General features: G+C 40.4%; 1 protein-coding gene across 2 annotated transcripts in view; it reads right to left on the bottom strand.

Annotated features, from left to right (window-relative positions):
* Nucleotides 1-20,325, bottom strand: part of LOC131236460 (uncharacterized) — a 56,130-nt gene extending 35,805 nt beyond the window's left edge. The window contains exons 1-6 of one of the 2 annotated variants that reach the window (XM_058233643.1): nt 18,714-20,317; nt 3,899-3,984; nt 3,411-3,815; nt 3,214-3,297; nt 2,698-3,132; nt 106-175 (exon numbers count right to left, since the gene is read on the bottom strand). In XM_058233643.1, the coding sequence (XP_058089626.1) occupies nt 106-175; nt 2,698-3,132; nt 3,214-3,297; nt 3,411-3,815; nt 3,899-3,984; nt 18,714-19,986 (2,353 nt within the window). In that variant the 5' untranslated portion in view covers nt 19,987-20,317. Of the gene's footprint in view, nt 1-105; nt 176-2,697; nt 3,133-3,213; nt 3,298-3,410; nt 3,816-3,898; nt 3,985-18,713 lie in introns of both variants that reach the window. The other variant, XM_058233644.1, reaches the window with a different exon arrangement.
* Nucleotides 20,326-21,428: the final 1,103 nt, after the last annotated feature.

Below are 21,428 nucleotides of genomic sequence, written 5' to 3' on the forward strand. Positions count from 1 at the left end.
CCTCAAACTAAGAGACATCAAGAACCTTGGCCCTGATAAAGAGCTTGCATAATTAAGAACAGCATAAACATTACACTACATGCCAAAAGGTCCTTTAAAACATACCTTCATGTCCAGGCAATTGCCCCACAGGAGAAGAATCAGACACAGCAAGCCCTGAAGGTTCTACAGAAATCTGCCAAAAACAATCAATGTTGCATTCAAGAAGGAACAAGGGTTCACAATTCAAAAATAAAGCGAGAGATTATTATTGATCACGTATACATGTATCCTTGGGCTAGTGAGTAATTCCAACCAACATAATACATGAGATATGGGGGAAACCAATAACAAAAGCTTAATTCAGAAAGTTAAATCAACAGTGCAAATTAATGAAGGCAAGAAGAAGTGTGAAATCATGGACTTTGAGACAACAATTTTCTTTCTAGTAGGTAAGAAGCTCAAACTGGAGACTCAGTGTCGAATTAACGAGTTCTATCATTGAGCCACGGACCCTTCGAGACAGCATCTACCATGTTACGTAGTCATATGATAGAATGATAAATCAATGAAATAATGACATCACTACAAATACTAGAAATCCATGCAAGGACCTTGACTAAAGGGCCACAGCCGAAGAAGTAATCACAATACAAACATCTAAAAGCCAGCCAAGTACAGTAAACAGGCTCTCTACAAATTAGAGGTCCGTAATACATCGACTACCAGACCCTAATCATATGCTGCGAAATACTCAAAGAAACCAGGGTGTGCCGAATCGGTTACGTATCGGCCGTATCGGCCGATACGTAACGGTAACGGTGCGAACCGTTACCCGTTTCGGGGCCGTATCGGCCGATACGATTTTTTGTACCCGTATCGGCCGATACGGGCCCGTTACGGGGTGTAACGGCCGTAACGGTAACTTTTTTTTTTTCATTTTTAGCTCATTTTTTGCTGTTTTTTTAAAACCTCTTGCTTCCAAACTGTTTTTCACTCCTTCTACTACTAATTTCGACCAACCTTAGCTAGGTATTTGAGATAAAAACACATTATATCACAGATTTTTTTGAATCAAAGCTCGGTGGGCCATTTTTCAGAAATTCGTCAAAAATAGGTATTTATACTTTTTTTAATATGTTTTGCTGTTTTAATCATGTCATATGATGTGTTAATCATAGTAGAACATGTTAATGTACATTTTACAGATTTGGGGTGCCATTTAATAATTTTTTAATATTTTTTTCTATTTACGCATGAATTTTGGCCCCTTTTTTTAAAATTCGAAAAATCAAATTTTAATGGTTGTTTTGCTGTTTTAATCATGCCATTTGATGTATTAATCATAGTAGAACATGTTAATGTGCATTTTACAGATTTGGGGTGCCATTTTATATTTTTTTAATATTTTTTTCTATTTACGCATTTATTTTGGCCCTTTTTTTGAAAATTCGAAAAATCATTTTTTAATGATTCTTTTGCTGTTTTAATGACATCATATGATGTGTTAATCATAGTAGAACATGTTAATGTGCATTTTACAGATTTGGGGTGCCATTTTTTATATTTTTTATATTTTTTTCTATTTACGCATTTATTTTGGCCCTTTTTTTGAAAATTCGAAAAATCATTTTTCAATGATTCTTTTGCTGTTTTAATGATGCCATATGATGTGTTAATCATAGTAGAACATGTTAATATGTATTTTACAGATTTGGGGTGCCATTTTATATTTTTTTTATATTTTTTTCTATTTACGCATTTATTTCGGCCCTTTTTTTGAAAATTCGAAAAATCATTTTTTAATGATTCTTTTGCTGTTTTAATGATGTCATATGATGTGTTAATCATAGTAGAACATGTTAATGTGCAATTTACATATTTGGGGTGCCATTTTATATTTTTTTTATATTTTTTTCTATTTACGCATTTATTTCGGCCCTTTTTTTGAAAATTCGAAAAATCATTTTTTAATGATTCTTTTGCTGTTTTAATGATGTCATATGATGTGTTAATCATAGTAGAACATGTTAATGTGCATTTTACATATTTGGGGTGCCATTTTATATTTTTTTATATATTTTTTTCTATTTACGCATGAATTTTGGCCCTCAAAAATAATTGCAAACACCTAAATGTAAGATATTTTCATATTACATTCATTCTAATATATCTATCATTGATAGTAGATAGTTAGAAAATTAAATATATGAATTTTGTAGTCAAATTCAGGTTATCTGGTTCATAAATTCATCAGATAGTCCGATACAACTTCTCACCAAAGAGTGGACCGTTACACCACCATAAACATGTTCCAATTTATAAATGAATGCATATTTGGAATGCTTAGAATATTTCGGATTTAATCCATATTTTTTCATATTTTTTTGACAAAAAAAAAAATTTGCACCGTTACGGGCCGTTACGCCCCCGTATCACCGTTACGCCCCCGTATCCGTATCGGTTTTGGAGGTCACCGTTACGCCAACCGATACCGATACGGGACACCTTGAAAGAAACCAATAATTGACACAGGAATGAATGTGAGGAGAGCAAACAAAACTCCCATTGGAAAAGAGAAACAAGTGAATCTAAATACACAGGACACAAAATGTTGAAATAAGACCACTTAATGTTCCAAGAATTACAAAAGGTTACACAAATTTCTTCAACAAAATACGTAGAAAAGGCTATGAAGCAAAAATAAAATACTGCTACCTTTTCCATGACCTCTGGCTCCTTGTAGAAGTGGTCTTGATTACGAAAGACAGATCCATTAGCGGTATGATCTTTTTTCATATCATCACTAACAAGTGGATTTTCACTAATCTCATCGACTAGTATTCCATTACCATTTTGCTGCGCAAATGTCTCCCCAGATATGCATACCATTTTGTTATCTTTGGAATTCCTAGTGTTATTTTTCATTCTTCTCCTTGGTGGCAGTGTTTTCACAGGAACAGTAACTGAGCCATCAGGACCTGTTTCCTTAACAGCATTTGGACCAGCATTCAATGCTACCTCAGCCCCAATTGGCACTGCAGAATTATTTCTAAATTTCAGACATTGCATTGACGTAGCCATATGAGCAGAACTTCGGAGCCACTTGACTATTTTCAATTGCAATTCAGCAGAGACAGAAGCATGCTCATCCTGGATAAAAAATAAATAAATAAATAAATACGATGGTAATCACAAGAAATATAGAACAAACAAATGTATATTTACTCCTACCGCAAGTATAGATGCTAACGAATCAGAGGAAATGTCCATCTCTGATGCCACATGACTCGCATTAGCTTTTCCTTGCTCAATTAACTGCACAGAAAACACAAGAAAAATATTGAGAGCAAAAGAAATATTGGATATAAAAGATGTGTTGCATACCTAATACTCCTTGCGCATAAATAAGATGCATCATCAGCACGCACCTTTTTCAGAACTGAAACATGATTAAGAGAATCCGGCCGATTAATATCTGCAACGTTCTCCCTCTCAGTAACTCTAGCTCTTTCCACATTTTTTATTAAGAGTGCATTATCAGCTTCTGGCATAAGACGAACATTTGACCTAATAGCCAGCGCATCTCGTTCTGATGGAGTCTCATTTTTACTCACTTCATTACACTGTTCTGTTGTTTTTACATTCACCATGCCATCATCTCTAGTCTTACATCCAAGCTTTATTTTTGGGAGCCTGTTCACAGACACTGTCGTGGGGAAAAGCTTGGCCACTGAAGAATCACCATTGACAGTTGCAGATGTAAGTACCAATTGCTGGGCACCACCAGTACCTTGAGAAACAGAGTGCTTTGAGCAAAAAGCCCGTAACTCAACCTAAGTGTCAAATGAAACCCTATCAGACCTTGTGCCCACAATGTACAAATCCATACAGGCAAAGAATGAAGAGAAAGGCTTACGTTATCACATCCGACCTTGCCCCAAATCTCCATTCTATGTTTTGCCAGTCTTGCACATATAGGATGAAAAGACGTTCGGCATGTTCCTGAAACATAACAAGTATTATCGATAAAATCACATCAATATGATATCCAGAATTAGGTAACATCAAGTATAACGTGAGGCAGTAGATGTAAAATTTATGCCTTCACACTCTATCTGTACAATGAGAATCAAAACTTATTCAATCTACTAAAATTGGAAATGAATGTGCAGGAAATGTCGTGATTGGATGACTGGGTTGCTGCATTAACTTTACACAACAGTTGAACCCACAATTGCAGTGGTTGCTTCTTCTTCTTTTTCTTTTCTTTTTCTTTTTCTTTTTGGAAGAGTGATGGAAATTTTATTAAAAGCCTGCTAGCAACAGCAACGCAGGAAAAGAATTCTGGTTAAACTACGAATACCCATTACAGTCATGAGATAGTGTTTTATTAGTTGATGCTTAGTGTTATTTTAGAGTTTTAATTGGATAGGAGTTCTATAAGAGCCCTAGATCATAAGCCTGATTCCACATAACTGGGGTCAGCTATACAAATCCTTTTCCACCATTGAACTTTATCAAGTGTGTGTGTGTGCGCGCGCATACACAAAGAGATAGAGAGAGAGAGGTCTCTAGCACAACCGGTTGGACCATAAGTTGCCGTCCAACCAGTATATGTGTGCGTGTGTTCATGCATGCCTATATACAGAGAGGTCTCCAGCTCAACCAGTTGGACCATAAGTTGCCGTCAACCCAGCAGAACTTCCAACCTCACATGTTCGTAAGAGATCCAAACTGTCTAATTAGTTGGCCCCACCATTTTTACTTTTTGAGAATTGATAATTTTATTGAAAAGGGCCGAAGCCACTAAAAACAAAACAAGAAAAAGAAAGCAAACAACAAACAGCCCCCATCAAGCCTGCGGAGAGACTACGACAGCAGCTGAAAGCGCCCATTCCACCACAAGAAACTTAGGGCCCATTTGGGAGCGTGGATTCGGAACCCCCTGGATTCAGAACCCCTGGATTTGAAATCCTCCTATTGTGTTTGGCACCCTGGATTGGGAATCAACTTTAATCCAAAAGTAGCTATGCATGCTATATTTACAGAGGTTTGAATTTAGTTACTAAATTAACTTTAATATCTCTAATTAGTGAATGTATGTAATGTTTGACACAATGGTTGTAATAAGCCCGTTGAAATATATACTTAGCCCAAAAATGATGAAATTCCAAGTCTTGGATGGGCCACAAGCACAAGATCATGTCCGCGTGACGGTTGATTTACATGGAGAATGTTTGGACAGCACTGATCATCATATTAAAGTAATTATAGTGATGCAATTGATAATCTAGTTGTTTTTGGATATCATTAGTGGGCCATGTGCCCAATAGTTTAATAGTCTAGTGACACACATGTTACACACGCAACTCTTGGAAGGATTTTAGATGTAATCCAAACTCTCACCGTGGATTTCAAACCCCCTCTTTGAGGGAATTTGAAACCCCCTGGATTTGAAACCCCCAATTACTTTATGGTGCCAAAAAACCAAGGGATTTGAAATCCCCCCGAATCCATGGTGCCAAACAACCCCTTAGCTCTAAAAAAAACACTTCCTTAGCCTACCTCTTACAATTCCTAAAGCAATGATCATTCCTCTCGAGCCAAAGAGCCCAAAGACCTGCCAAAAGAAAGAGATGTCACATTATCCTCCCAGTCTTCCCTATGCCGCCACCGTGCCAACTCAAAAGGAACATATCCATAGATCCCCGCGAAACCCATTCGACTCCAAACAACTTGAAAAAGATATCCCACAACTCCCTCGTAAACGGGCAATGAATAAAGAAGTGATCCACCATTTCCTCGGCTTGAAGACATAAGAGACAAATGTTCGGCAAAATCATATTCCTTCTTCGAAGATTATCCACAATAAGCACTATCTTCCTCCAAACAAATGACGTCGGACAACACTCCCCCAAAACTGGCTCCCCGCTAATAGATAAAAAAAGGGATTTCACCCAAAAAACACCAGACTTGCCTTTCAACCAAACCAGCGAATCCGGTTCCAAAATAATCGGCAAAACCATGGCAAGCTTATCTAACAAACTGATGAAATCTGTGGATTCCTCATCTGATAAACTCCTTCTACAAGGAGGGGCCCAAACTATATCTTTACCTACGAAATCAAAACAATTCTCCACTCTGATATCCACCCCATAAGAAATACCCGCCGACCTCGGAACGAGATCCATCAACCACCCTTCGAGTCAAATGTTATCCCAAAATCTGATGTTCTTACCATTACCTAACCTAAATCCGATATTTTCCCACACTTTATGCTTAAAAGACGCCATTGCCTTCCAGAGAGAAGAAGCTCTGTACAACGAAGAATGCCTAATCCACCAACCCATATCATCCTCCCCATATCTCCTACGGATCACCTCTCTCCATAGAGATTGAACTTCTACCCCAAACCTCCAAACCCACTTTCCTAACGCCACTCCATTTATATGCTCCGACTTTCTAAAACCCGCACCCCCTTGATCCCTTGGCTTACACACTTCTTCCCAATTCAGAAGATGAAACCCATGATCCTCTTTCGCTCCTTTCCACAAGAAATCCCTCAGTTTTTTCCACCATGAGGATCACCTTGTACCAAAATCAGCTTGATCCACGCATCAGGTGGGCCACGGAATAGAAAATAATACATAGCCAGTGATAAATAACAATAAAACAAGTGTGGCCACCTAATGAGCGGATCAGACTGATTTTTGCACAAGGTGATCCTCGTGGTTGGAAGTTGCATTCACATGACAAGTTGGAACATATCAAACACACATGCACATGCACACCCACGCACACCAATCCACACACAAGCGCACCGAACACATACACACCCACATGGATGCACCCTCGCGTGCGCACAGATATCGTGCACATGACAAGTTGGAATATATCAATTGGGCGGACTTCAAGTTATGATCTAACCGCTTGGATTTGATATCTTCCCACAGCATACGTCAAGACTTGTGCCTCACTCCAGCGCCTGAACTACACCTTGTGTCTTTAAAATCTTGGTTATTTCTTGATCACAAGCTCTAATCTGACCAAGACTCAGATGAGGGGGTCGGACCAAATCAAATCTATACTTGGATAATGTTGAGGCAAAAGGCTCAATCATATCAGGATTGGATCCTTGTTAGTTAACCCTGCTATTGAACTGTTGAGAGAATCATTGAGAAGTAAATCCTATTTCTGTCCTTGCTTTCATGGTAGTGCTTAGGAAGATCATATATATCAATATATATATATGGACTGCATAAACCATTTAAGTTAAATGACAAATCATTATAAATTTGAACTTTCAAAAAATCATTTACTCTCTTTATTTCTCATATTATTTACTATCGGAGAATTTTTCTTAGCACCAAAGCACCAAGCTTGACAGAAATCAAATAAATTCTTGCATGCAATTTGCATATCTACTTCTGTATTTTCTTTTCTGACATTGTTGGATGTATGTAGTTAAGTTTATTGTGTAAGACAAAGTACTTTGCTTGATTATCAATGGTACTGCCAAAAACCTATGATTGTCTCCAATATTGAGCCCTCCGTGCGTAAGTACGAATGAATTCATACTAGGAAACTGTGTATGGCTCATTACCAGTTATAGTTTGTTTAATGGCAAACTGTACTTGCAGGTTCATTCAACAGGCATGCTTTTTTCTTTTCTTTTTTTTGACATGCAACAACTTTATTGAAGAGCTGCACAAAAGGCAGAAGAGAATACAAAGCAAAAAACAAAAATAAAAACAAAAAATTACAACCCTAAAGGGCATAGAGGATGCAAGCGTCCAAATCCTTGATTCAAGAGGCCCACTCAAACACCCAAGACAGAACCCTGTGACTGGTCATGCCTTCCAATTCCATCTTGTTTCCAAAGCAGAATCTATTTCTTTCTCCCCAAATGGCCTAAAGGCAAGCCATCACTGCTAACTGCCAAGCCACCTTACTTTCCCTCCCAGCACCACCTTCGTGCCAAGAAGCCAAAAGGGAGGGGATGGACATCGGCATGACCCAAGAAATATTAAGAGTCGATAGGAGGAAGTCCCACACCTTCCTCACAAGCATGCTTTAGATCTTCACTTTCTGCAAGTTCCCTTTGCTAGTATGCTCAATAGGCAGGCAAAGGTGTAGCGTGGTGGGGACCATGTTGGACGCAAGTAGTGATTCATAACAATGTAAGTGGGCTCCATGCTATTTTCAGCAACCTACTCAAGTATGCCTTTTTCATTTGTGGTCCAATTTTCAGTAGGCGTGTGATTAGCAAGCTCATTTGGCATTGCAGATTCTGCACCTTAGCAATTGGCAAGTTACCCTCTGTGGGTAATGCACAATAATTGGGTAAGGTGCAATTTTGAGGGTGACCATGTTGGGTTTGAAGGTACATCAAACCAGGAAGTTCTAGCTGGCAGTGAGCGGTGGTTGGAAAAGATGTATTGATGGACTCCATTCTATTTTCTGCGAAGTTGCAACCGACTCAACCACATCTTTTTCTTTTGTGACCCAATGTTTGTAAATGTGTTTAGTCCATGTATCAATGGGCTCAGATGCACGGCAGATGAATCAAATCAATACAGGGTCAATATGTAATTTGAATTTTAGGGTTTGAAGGTACATCAAACCCAAAAGTTCTGGAAGTTTGCTAAAGAAATTGGTATAGACCGAATCAGGATAATTTGGAATTCAATCAAGTCCGTGATGAAAAGGTAAATGTGCTGGAAACTCCAATTGAAGAAGAGGAAGTGTGGGCGACAGTGGAGCACCTTGGGTCAGATAAGGTGTTGGGGCCAAAAAGATTCCCCATCGCTTTCTTTAGCTCTTTCTACATTGAAGTCAAGAAAGATGCCATGCTCTTCATCAAAGGGTTCTACAATAGTGGCAGACTGGTTAAGGACCTAGATTCATCTTTCTTTCTTTTTTAAAAATGGTTATGATTTTATTGAGAAAGGGGCGAAAAGCGGAACGAATTACAGCCAAAAGGCAACTAACAAAAGGAGTTTTCCCACAACTTCCTCGCAAAGGAACGATGAATGAATAGATGATCAACCAACTCCTCATTCCGCATGCAAAGGGAACAGATGTTGGTAACAGGCATTCCTCTTCTCCAGAAGGTGTCGATGGTGAGCACCTTGTTCCAACCCACCAACCAGGCCAAAGTAACAACCTTGGGAGGAGCTCAACAATACCAAAGAAAAGAGGTATGTGTTAAAACTTTGTTGGAGTTATCCCCCCACAAGAAACCTACAAAAGGAACGGATGTAAAGGAGTCCAGTCTTATCCAAGAGCCAAATCTTTGAATCCTTCACCAAAGGAGAAAGGCTAATCCTTGCAAGACACGTTAGCAGAGATATGAGCCCATCTTCCTCTCCTCCAACAGGCCCCTACAGCATGGAGGGGCCCACACTGTCTCACTACCCGAAAGAGAGTAATAGAGATCAGCCGTAATTTCACTGTCCATTGCGATACTTGCTAGATGTGGAAAGTCCTCATGAAAGCCTTCGCTCCCCCAACCAAACATCCTCCCAATATTTGATATTCTTCCCATCTCCTGGAGCAATCCCAGAAGCTTCTTTAAATTCCCTTCCAAATCTAGCAATATCTTTCCACAAACACCAAGCTTTATATAAAGACAAGTACTTTGTCCACCAACCCCTTCCTTAGAGTAACTTCCTTCCAAAGACTTCCCTCCTCCACCCCAAACCTCCTAATCCACTTGCCTAGTAAGGCGTAGTTCATGGCATCCAGTTTATTAATTCTCGCTCCCACTTCCCTGAAAGGTTTACAAACCTCCTCTCATGTCATCGAGTGAAACTAATGCTTTTCCTCAACTCCCTACCATACGAAGTCCCTTCTATGGCGATCCAATCTCTTCAAAATTGCCTCCACGCATTTAACAAAGAAAGTAGACTAGGAGGCTAGAGAGAAATGCTTTAATAAGAGTCAATCTTACCCCCAAAGATAAGTGGTAATGTTTCCAGGACGATAGCTTTCTCTCAACTCTCTCGATAACCTTGTCCCAAAAGTGTGTAGCAGGCTTACCAATGCACAAAGGGAGACCCAAGTAACAAGAGGGGAAAGTTCTCACATTGCAACCGAAAACCTCTGCGCAAGGTAAAGTCAAGCATTTCACATCTGTCCGAATTCACCTCTAGCCCCAAGACCAAACAATAGATTATCTTCCTTAAATTGTCCACTTGAACAGGATCCGCCTCACAAAATAGAATAGTGTCATCGGCAAACTAGAGATGAGATGCACATAGCTCTCCCTTATCTACCGTTAACCCTTCAATGATATTTCTTGCAACCCCCATTTCCATCATCTTGTTGAAGCCTTCCATGATTGCCACAAAGAAGAAGGCAACAATGGGTCCCCCTGTCTTAACACCCGGGGCGTCTTTTATTGTACTTATTCCCAAATAGATCCATTTTGACTCAACAGAAGCTTAGAGTGAATCTATGAAATTCAATAACATTGTTGCTTTTAAATCTAATTGGTGTGAGCTCATGCTCTTAAGGTTCAACCTGACAGCTTTTGTAGCATTCCCCCCCTCACCTCATTATCATCAATGAGAGAGTGACCCGTTGCACATGTCACTACTATTAAATACAACTACACTGTGGTTAAAGGCCCTCTGGGAGGAGCACATCATGTATTTCTCAATCTATGTTAAGCCATTTAACTCCTAGAGTATATGCATATGTCAATCCATTGACAAGCGCAAAAGTATTTAATCGATGGTGGCTGAAAACAAGCTCTTTCCAGTAACTCCGGAGTTATTCCACAAACCCTGTTCCTCCATTAAGAAAAAATAAAAATTGAGAGTAATCTAGAGTTGACTCAGTGACTCCCATACAACTGCAAAAAGGATAGGATTTTGCGCAATCTTTGCCCATCTGTGGACATCATGTGTTCTATAAAACAGAGAAAATCAACAATGGCATCGATGGGAACATGAAATAAACCACCAAGAGAGGAGAAAAAACCTTTAGACACGTATGCTTGGTGAAACGGGATTCACAAAGCCGACCCCAGATTAACAGCTGCGTGCTACAAAAACCAAAGAGGTCCCTAGTTTAGAGTTCAAGGGCATAGGAGGACGAGAAACACCTTAAAGAAATTGGATCGAGGTGGAGCAAAGGGATACGAGCGCATGTTCACTTACTGATGAAATGACATTAGATTGGGATGATCAGCAAAACAAGACTCATAAATCCTACCCAAAATAGCTAGGACAAGACTGATGACAATTATTGGGTTGGCATTCAGCACAAATCTGCAGAAATATAGAAATGATGTATGACAATCAAAACTATTTTCCAACTATTCCATGTGGCAAACCCATCATTTTCACACTCGAAAGTAAGGAAGGGGAACTGAATTTTATAAAAGAGCACACCAAAGGGTGCAAAAGAATACAATCCGACTCTACAACTCAATAATAAAGCAAAGATTGGCATATTTAACTGCATTTACATAAGATGTTTAACCCAAAACACTGCACTAAATTTACAATAACCTCTTCCACTGAAGAGCTCCTAATGCGAAAGTTGCGGCTATTTCGATCCCTCAAAGAAACCAAAGGATCACCATAACAAGAAGTCTTCACATTGCTCTCCCAACTTTCCCCATGCCACCCCCATGCCAGGCCCACAGGAGGTCCTCAACAAAAGTCAGCATCACCCAAGTGATATGAAAAACATCAACAAAGTGCTCCCATGCCTTTCGAGAAAAAGGGCCGTGAATGAACAAGTGATCAATCGACTCCACATCTCCCATACCCATCAAACAAATGTTGGAAAGGTCAAGGGATATCCTTTGCAAATTGTTGATAATTAGCACTCCATAATACCACGTGTGGAACGAAAAGGAAGAAATATGAGGTGTCTCACACAATGTTGTCAAAATCGTTATCATATCGCAAATCATAGTAGGGGTTGAATCATATCGTGAATCGTAAGATTTTTTTATAATTTTCTTAAAAATTACAATATAAAAATATATGAAAAATATAATTTTTCAATTTTTTTAAACTCATCCATCTTCCTTTTGCCATCAATGTGCACCAAGTAATACCATGTCATAATAGTGTTAAAGGATTCTCATTCCTTCTTCTTCTTCTTCTTCTTCTTCTGTCTTTTAAGAAATTTCCCTTAAAAATATACAAGGGTCCTTTAATAATTTATGCTCTTGTTACCTTTCTTGAATGTAGAATCATGGTGGAAAACTGGCTTTTGATACTATAGACCAATGGAAAAAGATATTTTGATTTTGAAACATCATTCCATAATACATATAAGTCGGCATGATCGTAACCATCCATAAAAACATTACAAGCAAGTCATACATCAATTTGGTGTCTCGAACAATTAAGTAAGAAAAAAAAAAAAAGCTACATGATTTAACGTTAAAGGGAATATATATATATATCTATCTATCTATCTATCTATCTTACAAAGAACAAATAAAATAATTTACCTTTTCTAAACAATTCTTAAAGCCCCCACCAATTTAAAAACCTAAAATGAAAGACAAGTGAAGCTTAAAATAAAAGAGAACACGTGTACTTTGAATCATAAATCGGGATTTGAATCGTAAATCGTAGGATTCAAATCGTAGTGTCATAGGATTCATATAAAAAGGGATTCAAGGTTGGGATTCAAATCGTTTTGCTTAAGATTCGACTAAAATTGGATATCGTAAATCGTAGGACTTACACAAGCCCCATGCATCATACTATAGAAGAAGCAAATAAAAAAGGCCCAAACTATACACATGCCACACCATCGAATCCTCTCCTTGAGCCATGGGAACCACATTCTTTAGACAATCCAACAAACTAGCCAGCTCCGCAATCTCCTCATCCGTCAAATCTCTATGGTGAGAGGGAGACCACACCATAGAACCACCGCAAATGGACTAACAACAGTCGATAGAGATGTACCTATGCAATGCATGGCAGGCCACTCTAGGAAAGACTTCTTGGAGCGCCTGGTCTCTAAACCACACATCCAGCCAAAAAAGAATGTGATTTCCAACACCAAGGGAAAAGGAAAACCGTTTATGAAACAAATGCTCTAGTAACACTACCGCTTTCCAAAGACTGGATGACGCAAGACAACTAACCACTTGCTCTAAAAGCTCAAACTGATAGAGCATGGTGAATCAATCCCTTTATCTCGTAGCCTAGACCCCACATCCCATGGGTTAGGTCGTCAGCCGAGACAAAAATGCCCCTACATTAATCAAGCCCCTTGAGAAGTCTTGAACACGAGACCCCACATCCCATGGGTTAGGTCGTCATTAATTACCCCCAATGAGGAGTCTCGAACACGAGACCTCCTGCTTTGATACTACTTTTGACGCAGGACAACCAACCACTTGCTCTAAAAGCTCGAACTGATAAAGCGTGGCAAATCAATTCTTTTATCTTATAGCCCAGGTCAAGCCCTCGGCCAAACCCTCCTAGTGGGCTCCACTTCACATGGGTCTCGCCTCACACGGGCCACCCACCTCGAGTGTGCCCCCGCTTCACAGAGGATACCCCACTCGAGCCCGGTATGAAAATACCCTTGCATTACTAGAAAAATGGTAGAGATACTCTTCACCCCCCCCCCCCCAAAAAAAATAATAATAATAATTAATGCAGGGGCTTTTTCACACCGGGCTTGAGTGGGGTCGCTTGTGGGATGCAGGGGCACACTCGGGGTGGGTGCGGCCCACGAAGGAGGTCTCGTGTTCGAGACTCCTCACCGGGGGTGATTAATGCGCATTTCACACCAGGCTCGAGTGGGGTAGCCCGTGGGATGCGGGGACACACTCGGGGTGGGCGGCCCATGTGATTTGGGGCCCACAAAGGGGGTTCGGCCGAAGTCCTAACCCATGCAATGTGGGGCCTGGGCTATGAGATAAAGGGATTAATTCATCATACTCTAACAGTTCGAGCTTTTAGAGCAAGTGGTTAATTATCCTACATCAAATTGGTATCAGAGCAGGAGGTAATTTGATGCAGGACAATTAACCACTTGCTCTAAAAGCTCGAACTGTTAGAGTATGGAGAATTAATCCATTTATCTCATAGCCCAGACCCTATATCTTATGAGTTTTTAGGACCTCGGCCGAACCCCCTTCGTGGGCCCCAAATCATATGGGCCGCCCACCCCGAGTGTGTCCCCGCATCCCACGGGCCACCCCACTCGAGCCCGGTGTGAAATGCGCATTAATCACCCCTGGTGAGGAGTCTTGAACACGAGACCTCCTCCGTGGGCCGCACCCACCCCAAGTGTGCCCTCGCTTCACACGGCCCACCTCACTCGAGCCCGGTGTGAAAATGCTCCTACATTAATTACCCCCAATGAGGAGTCTCGAACACGAGACCTCCTGCTTTGATACTACTTTTGACGCAGGACAACCAACCACTTGCTCTAAAAGCTCGAACTGATAAAGCGTGGCAAATCAATCCTTTTATCTTATAGCCCAGGTCAAGCCCTCGGCCAAACCCTCCTAGTGGGCTCCACTTCACATGGGTCTCGCCTCACACGGGCCACCCGCCTCGAGTGTGCCCCCGCTTCACAGAGGATACCCCACTCGAGCCCGGTATGAAAATACCCTTGCATTACTAGAAAAATGGTAGAGATAAACTCTTCATCACACAGGCGTCTTTACTTACGATACGCTCCCTCCATAGCCTTCCCTCTTCAGTTCCAAATCTCCAAAGCCACTTCCCAAGGAGCGCCATGTTCATGGTTCCCAAATCTTCTACGCCAGCTTCACCTTCATTTATCGATTTGCTCACATCTTCCTACCTAAGGAGATGAAACTTCCTTTTTTTCCTCCGGCCCATTTCCACAAGAAGTCTTTAAATATTGACATAAATTACATTGGCATATTAGAAAGGCAGCTTTAATAAGAGTTAAGCAACCTCCCAAAGACAAATAGTGACACTGCCAACCTAATGACTTCCTCTCAATAACCTCACCACACAAGTGTCATGTCGGCTTCCCGATGCATAAGGCAATCCTAAATATGATGAAGGAAAGCCCCCTTTTTATAGCTAAAAATAGTAATCAGCTATGACACATTAACTCTGAGCATTTTCACTACTGGCGACATTAATGCTTAGCTCCAAAATCGCTTCAAAGCAGACAATGATTTTCCAAAGATTATCAACCGAGACCGCATCCGCATCACAAAACAATAGGGTATCGTCTGCATTTTTATTTTTATTTTTTTAAAGACACAGGGTGTCCCCACCTCTTTTTTTGAAGTGAGACTATTCTTTGCGGATACACGCAATCACCCACAACCACATGTATCGGGTAAAGCCAAGGAGGGGAATCGAACCCTCACCTATAGGGAGCAAACCTATGGTGAAGACCATTCGCCCAAACCTCGTTGGAGATCACCCACAACCATGTGTATCAGGTATCATCTACATATTGGAGATGACAAATCAAAATCCCCACAATTGCTACTTTGAATCCATTGATTAAACTAGTCTCCTCCCCTTCTATAAAGCATCTTCCTAAGCGCCTCCATAACCACTATAACACAAGGATCTTAAACTCAAAAGGATTCATTCACACTCAAGATACTCTACTACCATTTACCCATGAGGACTACTACGAAATATCACAACTTTTTAGGCCCAATCCACCACCTATCCTAGGCCAGCACACAATATCACATTTATCCTAGTTGACTCTTTTTTAGGCAAGTTCCGCTCCATAATTCTATCGAATTCCTTCCAGCATAGTGGAGGTCACAAATTCATACATTGACATAGAATATAACATGCTAGGCAGAGTTGTTTTAATGATAGTAATTCTACCAGCAAGTATCTAGCTCTTCAAGAACCCAGGTGGGATAGGTGTAGGACATCGACACATCGTAGAGAGGAATACAAAATAGTGGTACAATTTGAAAGCCTCATACCCTTGGTGAATTTGATATAGGAAGATAGAGAACGGTGGTTAGATGGTTTCACGCCAAATTTTGAGAGCCTGACACCCTCGATGGCCAAAGTATGCCACTCCACGACAAGGAATCAATTTCAATCGATCAAAGTTTGTCAACCATAGCAATCTCTTCCAAAAGAGCTAAATACTTTAAAGTCCCATACTACAACTAATGATCACAACAATATCCTAAATAGGATCCCCATTCATGTTAGTTTTGTTTATTAATCCCCTTTGAACAGTTCTTTTATCAATAAAAAGAAAAGCTTTACTGAAATTAAATATTTAAAAAACATAATTGGTATGAAGAGTGTATTCAAAGTTCTTCCTGCTCTAGAATGGCCTCAGCAAAATAGCATAGCCTCGGTAAAAAGTAAAAATAAAATAAAAACAAAAATGAACATTTTATTAAATGATCGTAAATTAAATTTCTTGCTTTATTTGTATTTTGGCGCCAGCTTTGGCTATTGTTCAATAAATTCTTTGTTACCCTTAAAAAATAAAAAAATAAAAAATAAAAAGCATTTCATCATCGACATACTGAAGGTGGGATTCAGTTCCACTCATAATACTAAAATTTATCCAATAAAAAATAAATTCCTCAACAAACATCTGAGATGAGAACTCATGGCCTTTGCCGCAAGGGTGAAAATTAAAAGAGGCAGTGAATGCCCTGGTGTTGATCAAGGTGATTTTGAAGTAAATCCGGTTGACGTCCATTCATTATCAAATGCCCAAAATGCACTTCTAGACCCACTTCCACCACTTAATCTCAAAGACCCTTTTCACACGAACCCAATTGATAAAGTGGCACCAAGTCATAAACTTCTTTTTTTCATTATTTCCCCCCTTTATCAATCCAATTCATTCTATATAATTATGACCTCAAACGCACTCACAAAGTCACTCCAGATGAGGGCCTCTGACCACCCCATAACCTTTCCGATGCATATAGTGTTTCAGCCAGAAAACTATAAACCCCACTAGAAGGTTTATATGCTGAAGTTCCATAAGCACAACGACATTCCTTGACTATAAATCGAAAGTGATGAAAAGAAGAAAACAATCCTTGATGGCTTGGCTGATTTCTGGCAGCAAAATAATTCATCTAGTTCCAAGGGACACAAGAAGAAAGCAACAGGAAAGCCATCAGGCCCCAAGGCCTTGGATATAAGTGTCACTGAAGGTTGAACTACCACTCCATGGAAGGAACCACTGGAGGGTTTGTTGCCCCAAGGTATTGTTTCTCCATCATGATGAGGGTAGAGATTCTAGGGGGTATTTATTTGGCTTGTTTGGGATCAGCCAGATTCTTAATGAATCTCTCCATGAGCTAATTAATGAGGTGGAATACAGGCCATTCTAGTTGAGTATTATTATTTGGAGGATGTTACAGATTCAGAAACCAAAGCAGCTCAGTTGAATCAAGTATGTATATTCCCTAGGCCAGAATTTAGGGAGTGCCCATATGAGGATATCATGTGGGAGTCAAAAGGGGTGATTCTTGATGGCATCACCTAAACAGGGCAGAAGCTTCTTATGTTGCTTCTTGAGGGCTTTTTCTTTTTTGGGGATCCTCTTGAATGCCAATGACTTCATATTCGAGGTAGGGACAAGAGGCTCACTAGGATTTTTGGCCCGCTCATCTCCCTTTTTTGGGCAAAAGATCCGTGTCTGTTTTTTTCATTGTTGTTTGTTAATAAAATCTCCATGACAACTGAGAGAAAAGAAAGAAAGAAAGAACAAAGAAGGAAATGAAGAAAAGGAAGAGAGAAGGAACCTCCAGAAAAGAGCACAAATCCAGCATAAGACTGGGAAGTCCCAAACTGAACCAAGGGCAATTCCCATGGCAGACTTACATTTCATTGAAGTATCCAATGTTGAGTCAATGACTCATTCAATCCTATCATCTAACAAAACTTCTTTGTGATTGATATTCCAGATTCTTAAGAAAAGGATACAAAACTTTAATAAACACGAGCTGCATGTTAAATCTCAAACAGCTTCCTAACTCAACATGCCATTTTTGACAAAGTACAATTAACCTCAATTCTTAAAATGCCAATAAATAAATAAAAATGGCTCCATTCTTTCTTCTTATTCTTTTTAAGGATTCCATTCTTAAAACTCATGGTAAATAAATAAAAAAACAAACAAATATGCTTTCAACTTTTCGTTGTTTGAGCATATTTGATCACGTAATTTGCATATACACTACCAGCTATGATATATGAGGCAGAGTGCTGCACAGTTGAAAAGCAGCATTTGCAGAGATTGAGTGTTGTGGGGATGAAGATGTTGAGATGGATGTGTGGGAAGCCAAGGAAGGCTAAGAATGACAACATCCAAACAGCTTACAAGTAGTCCCAATAAGAGATAGCATGATGTAGAGCACATTGAGATGGTTCAGACATGTGCAGGAAAGACTGAAGACAGCTCAGGTAAATACAGGAAAATTGATTTAGGGTTGAAGAGCCTGAAAACAGAATCAGATAGAGAGAGAAAGAGATCTAAAAGTACTTGGTTTGTGGTGGTGACCAGGGATATCAGGGCTTGTTAATTTACCAAGGATAGCAGACAGTTACTTTGATTGGCAAAAAAAATGATTTGTAAACCCGACCCTAAATAGTCAGGAAAGGGTTATGATCATGAACTTGCACTCAACAAATGACGCACATTGTTAAAGGCAATCTGTCATAGAGCATATGGAGACACTGGCTTTCCTTCCCCAGTGTTTCAAAACATGTAGAAAACCAAGAAATAACAAAGCATACCATGACTGCACCGGATGCATACGCCGTACTTCACCTTGCACAGATAACAAACTAATTTTCTCCTTGTGTCTGTTATTGCTCCAATATTCACAATCGGCTCCATCGTCTCCGTGTTCTCCACATATACCTCTGGCATCCACAGACTACAAAACAAATGTGCAAACTTCACACTGCCACCATTCCCGCTTCGAACCACATCCCCACCGATGGGTTTCAAAGCTCCACCTTCTTTTGGACAAAGCAAGCAAGGCCAAGATAGCAACTCCACAGGTTTCCGAGCCGAGCCTGTTTCAAGAAAATCGTGTTGCTTACACCAAGAACACAACCATCCCCCCATCGGAAAATCTCGAATGCCGTAGCAGTTCTGATGCACAGTAACATTACAAGACCTGCAAAGTATAAAACGGTTTGACTGGTCCCCATTGTCGCCCAAGCAACAGACATGGCAAAGAGCTAAATCCCCTCCTTGCAAAGGATGCACTGCAACTAGCTTTTCTAAACCTGCATCTTCTCCCAAAAGCTTCCGTTTTTTGGAAGGTCGCTCTGATGTCAGAAGGACCTTGTGTTTCGACCCCAACAGCCAATGTAAATCTGACGACGATGATGACAACGGTAACAAAGACGAATTATCATTCTCAGGTTCTTTTGGCGGCGATGCAACTGTATCTACTACACCATCGATCTCCATTTCATGCACCTCATTCCTCGACTCTTCAATTACAGTCATCAGCTCCAAACTGCCAATTTGAACTGTATTCTCACAGCTCTCTGAACCCGCAGAAACCGCATTCTGTTCGAAAGCAATGTGCTGCAGAAGCGACGGAATCGAAAAGCAAGAATCCGAAACGGACCCAACCGCCGACTTCAACACTAACCTCTCGATATCCACCAACGTGACTGGCCGAAAGTAGTCCTCCGTCTCAGTCCAGACATTACTTCTGCCGCCCTGCGCTCCGGGAACCGAATGCGATTTCTTGTGCTTGCGCCGACGACTATCACCGCTCGGCCTCGACAGGAAGTCGGATAACCCAACAGGGAGTGTCGGAACCCTGGACAGCGATTCTTCGGATGCGTCGAAGGGAGATCGCTCGGAAAGAGCTTTCTGAGCCTGAGAGAAGGCATCAACGGTTGCGATGGGCTCGGAGGTTTGGTTGTGAAGAGTGGGAGTTCGAGGAGGATGCCTATTTATAGAGCAGGGCTTCTCTTGGGTGCCGCATCCGCCGTCCGCGCCTCTACCCATCATCTTAGGATGAGGGCACGGGGTGGGGCTCATTGCCTCGACAAATCTGGGCCCTCCATGGGAGGATCTGAGGGAAACCCTAACCCTAGGGCTGGAGTACGGTTTTGCATGGGAGAGAGGGCGAGAGGGAGCGAGAAGGAACTGGAACTTGGAAAGGGTTGTGGGAGTTAGGGTTTGTATTTTGGAGCGTTTGATGTTTGGTTTTGAGTTTTTCTTTTGTTTTTTTTTTCTTTTTTCGATCCGGTGAGAGAGAGAGAGAGAGAGGGCTCTGTAATCGTATTTTCGCGTTTTCCTGCAGGCAGAACGGGATTTTCTGCGCGTTACCGAACAGAAATGAAAGGAGTTCGGTTTTGGTAGTCCGCGTACATTAGATAGTCTACGCGGATTATAGCGCCTCACTCGCTGCTTAACAAGGCGCCACGTAGAATACGCCTCGGGTGATTTATTCTTATGAGAAAATGTTTGATACTCTGATAGAGCTTCATGGATGCTACGCTTGCACTTAAAATTCATATACATGGCATATAAATAATTCAGGTAAACCGTCCAAATAATGGGATAGTGTCTAGATGTAACATGAACCTAAAAATAGGATTATTTTATCATGTGGCTAACGGATTGGTGGAGATTTATTTGACAATTGAAGATGCAAAATGGCTAACAATTCAATTTTCATAAGCAAGAGTCCACGAATCAGAGGTTACGGATCTTCAGTTAATATAATTCTGGGGTGTCTTATAAACTCTGGGTTCACCATTTAGTCAGTTTATTTTAGTTAATATATGTGCTGTCGAGGATTTTTGAGTGCCTGCGTATCAACTGTCCTGTGCTGCTAGAGTATCATTAACTTCCGAGTTTTTAGTCACGTTCGACTCCTGTGTGAGTTTTGCACCCTTTATGAAAAACTATGGTGGCTTGTACTTCTTGCCGCTGATGTACGGCCATCCAGACGATCAAATTGCCGGTTTTATTACGGGTGGAGTCTACATCTGAAAAACGTTGATGAAGCGATCAATCCTGACCTTCAAATGAATGTTCAAAGTAAAATGAAGGGTGGTCAAAAAGTTATTATTGTAATCACAGTGTAAATTTTTCATTTGTTTTATGTAGTTTGGTTCAGCCAATTAAGCAACGTGGGTTGTGATACAATTACCCTAGCATGTATCATTGAAGAGACATTAAGGGCCTGTTTGTTTTTTCAAAGAGATGGTAGATACACGGTGTAACTCTTCCTATTTCACTTCACGTGTTTAAAAATTTATAGGAATTCATGTTTTTGAAATTGGTTCAAAAGAGATAATTTTAATTTTTAAATCGCATGATAATGTATATAATATATTCATTCAGTCCATCTATTTTATTACAATATTTTAAAGCATGAGACAAAAAATAAAGTAGATCCAATACTCAAGTGGCCCACGCCAAAAGAAACAGTGGCCCCACAAAATTTTTAACTGTCAATATTCAATTTCCTT

Source organism: Magnolia sinica, chromosome 2 (genome assembly GCF_029962835.1).
Source record: "Magnolia sinica isolate HGM2019 chromosome 2, MsV1, whole genome shotgun sequence".
Classification (NCBI taxonomy): Eukaryota; Viridiplantae; Streptophyta; class Magnoliopsida; order Magnoliales; family Magnoliaceae; genus Magnolia; species Magnolia sinica.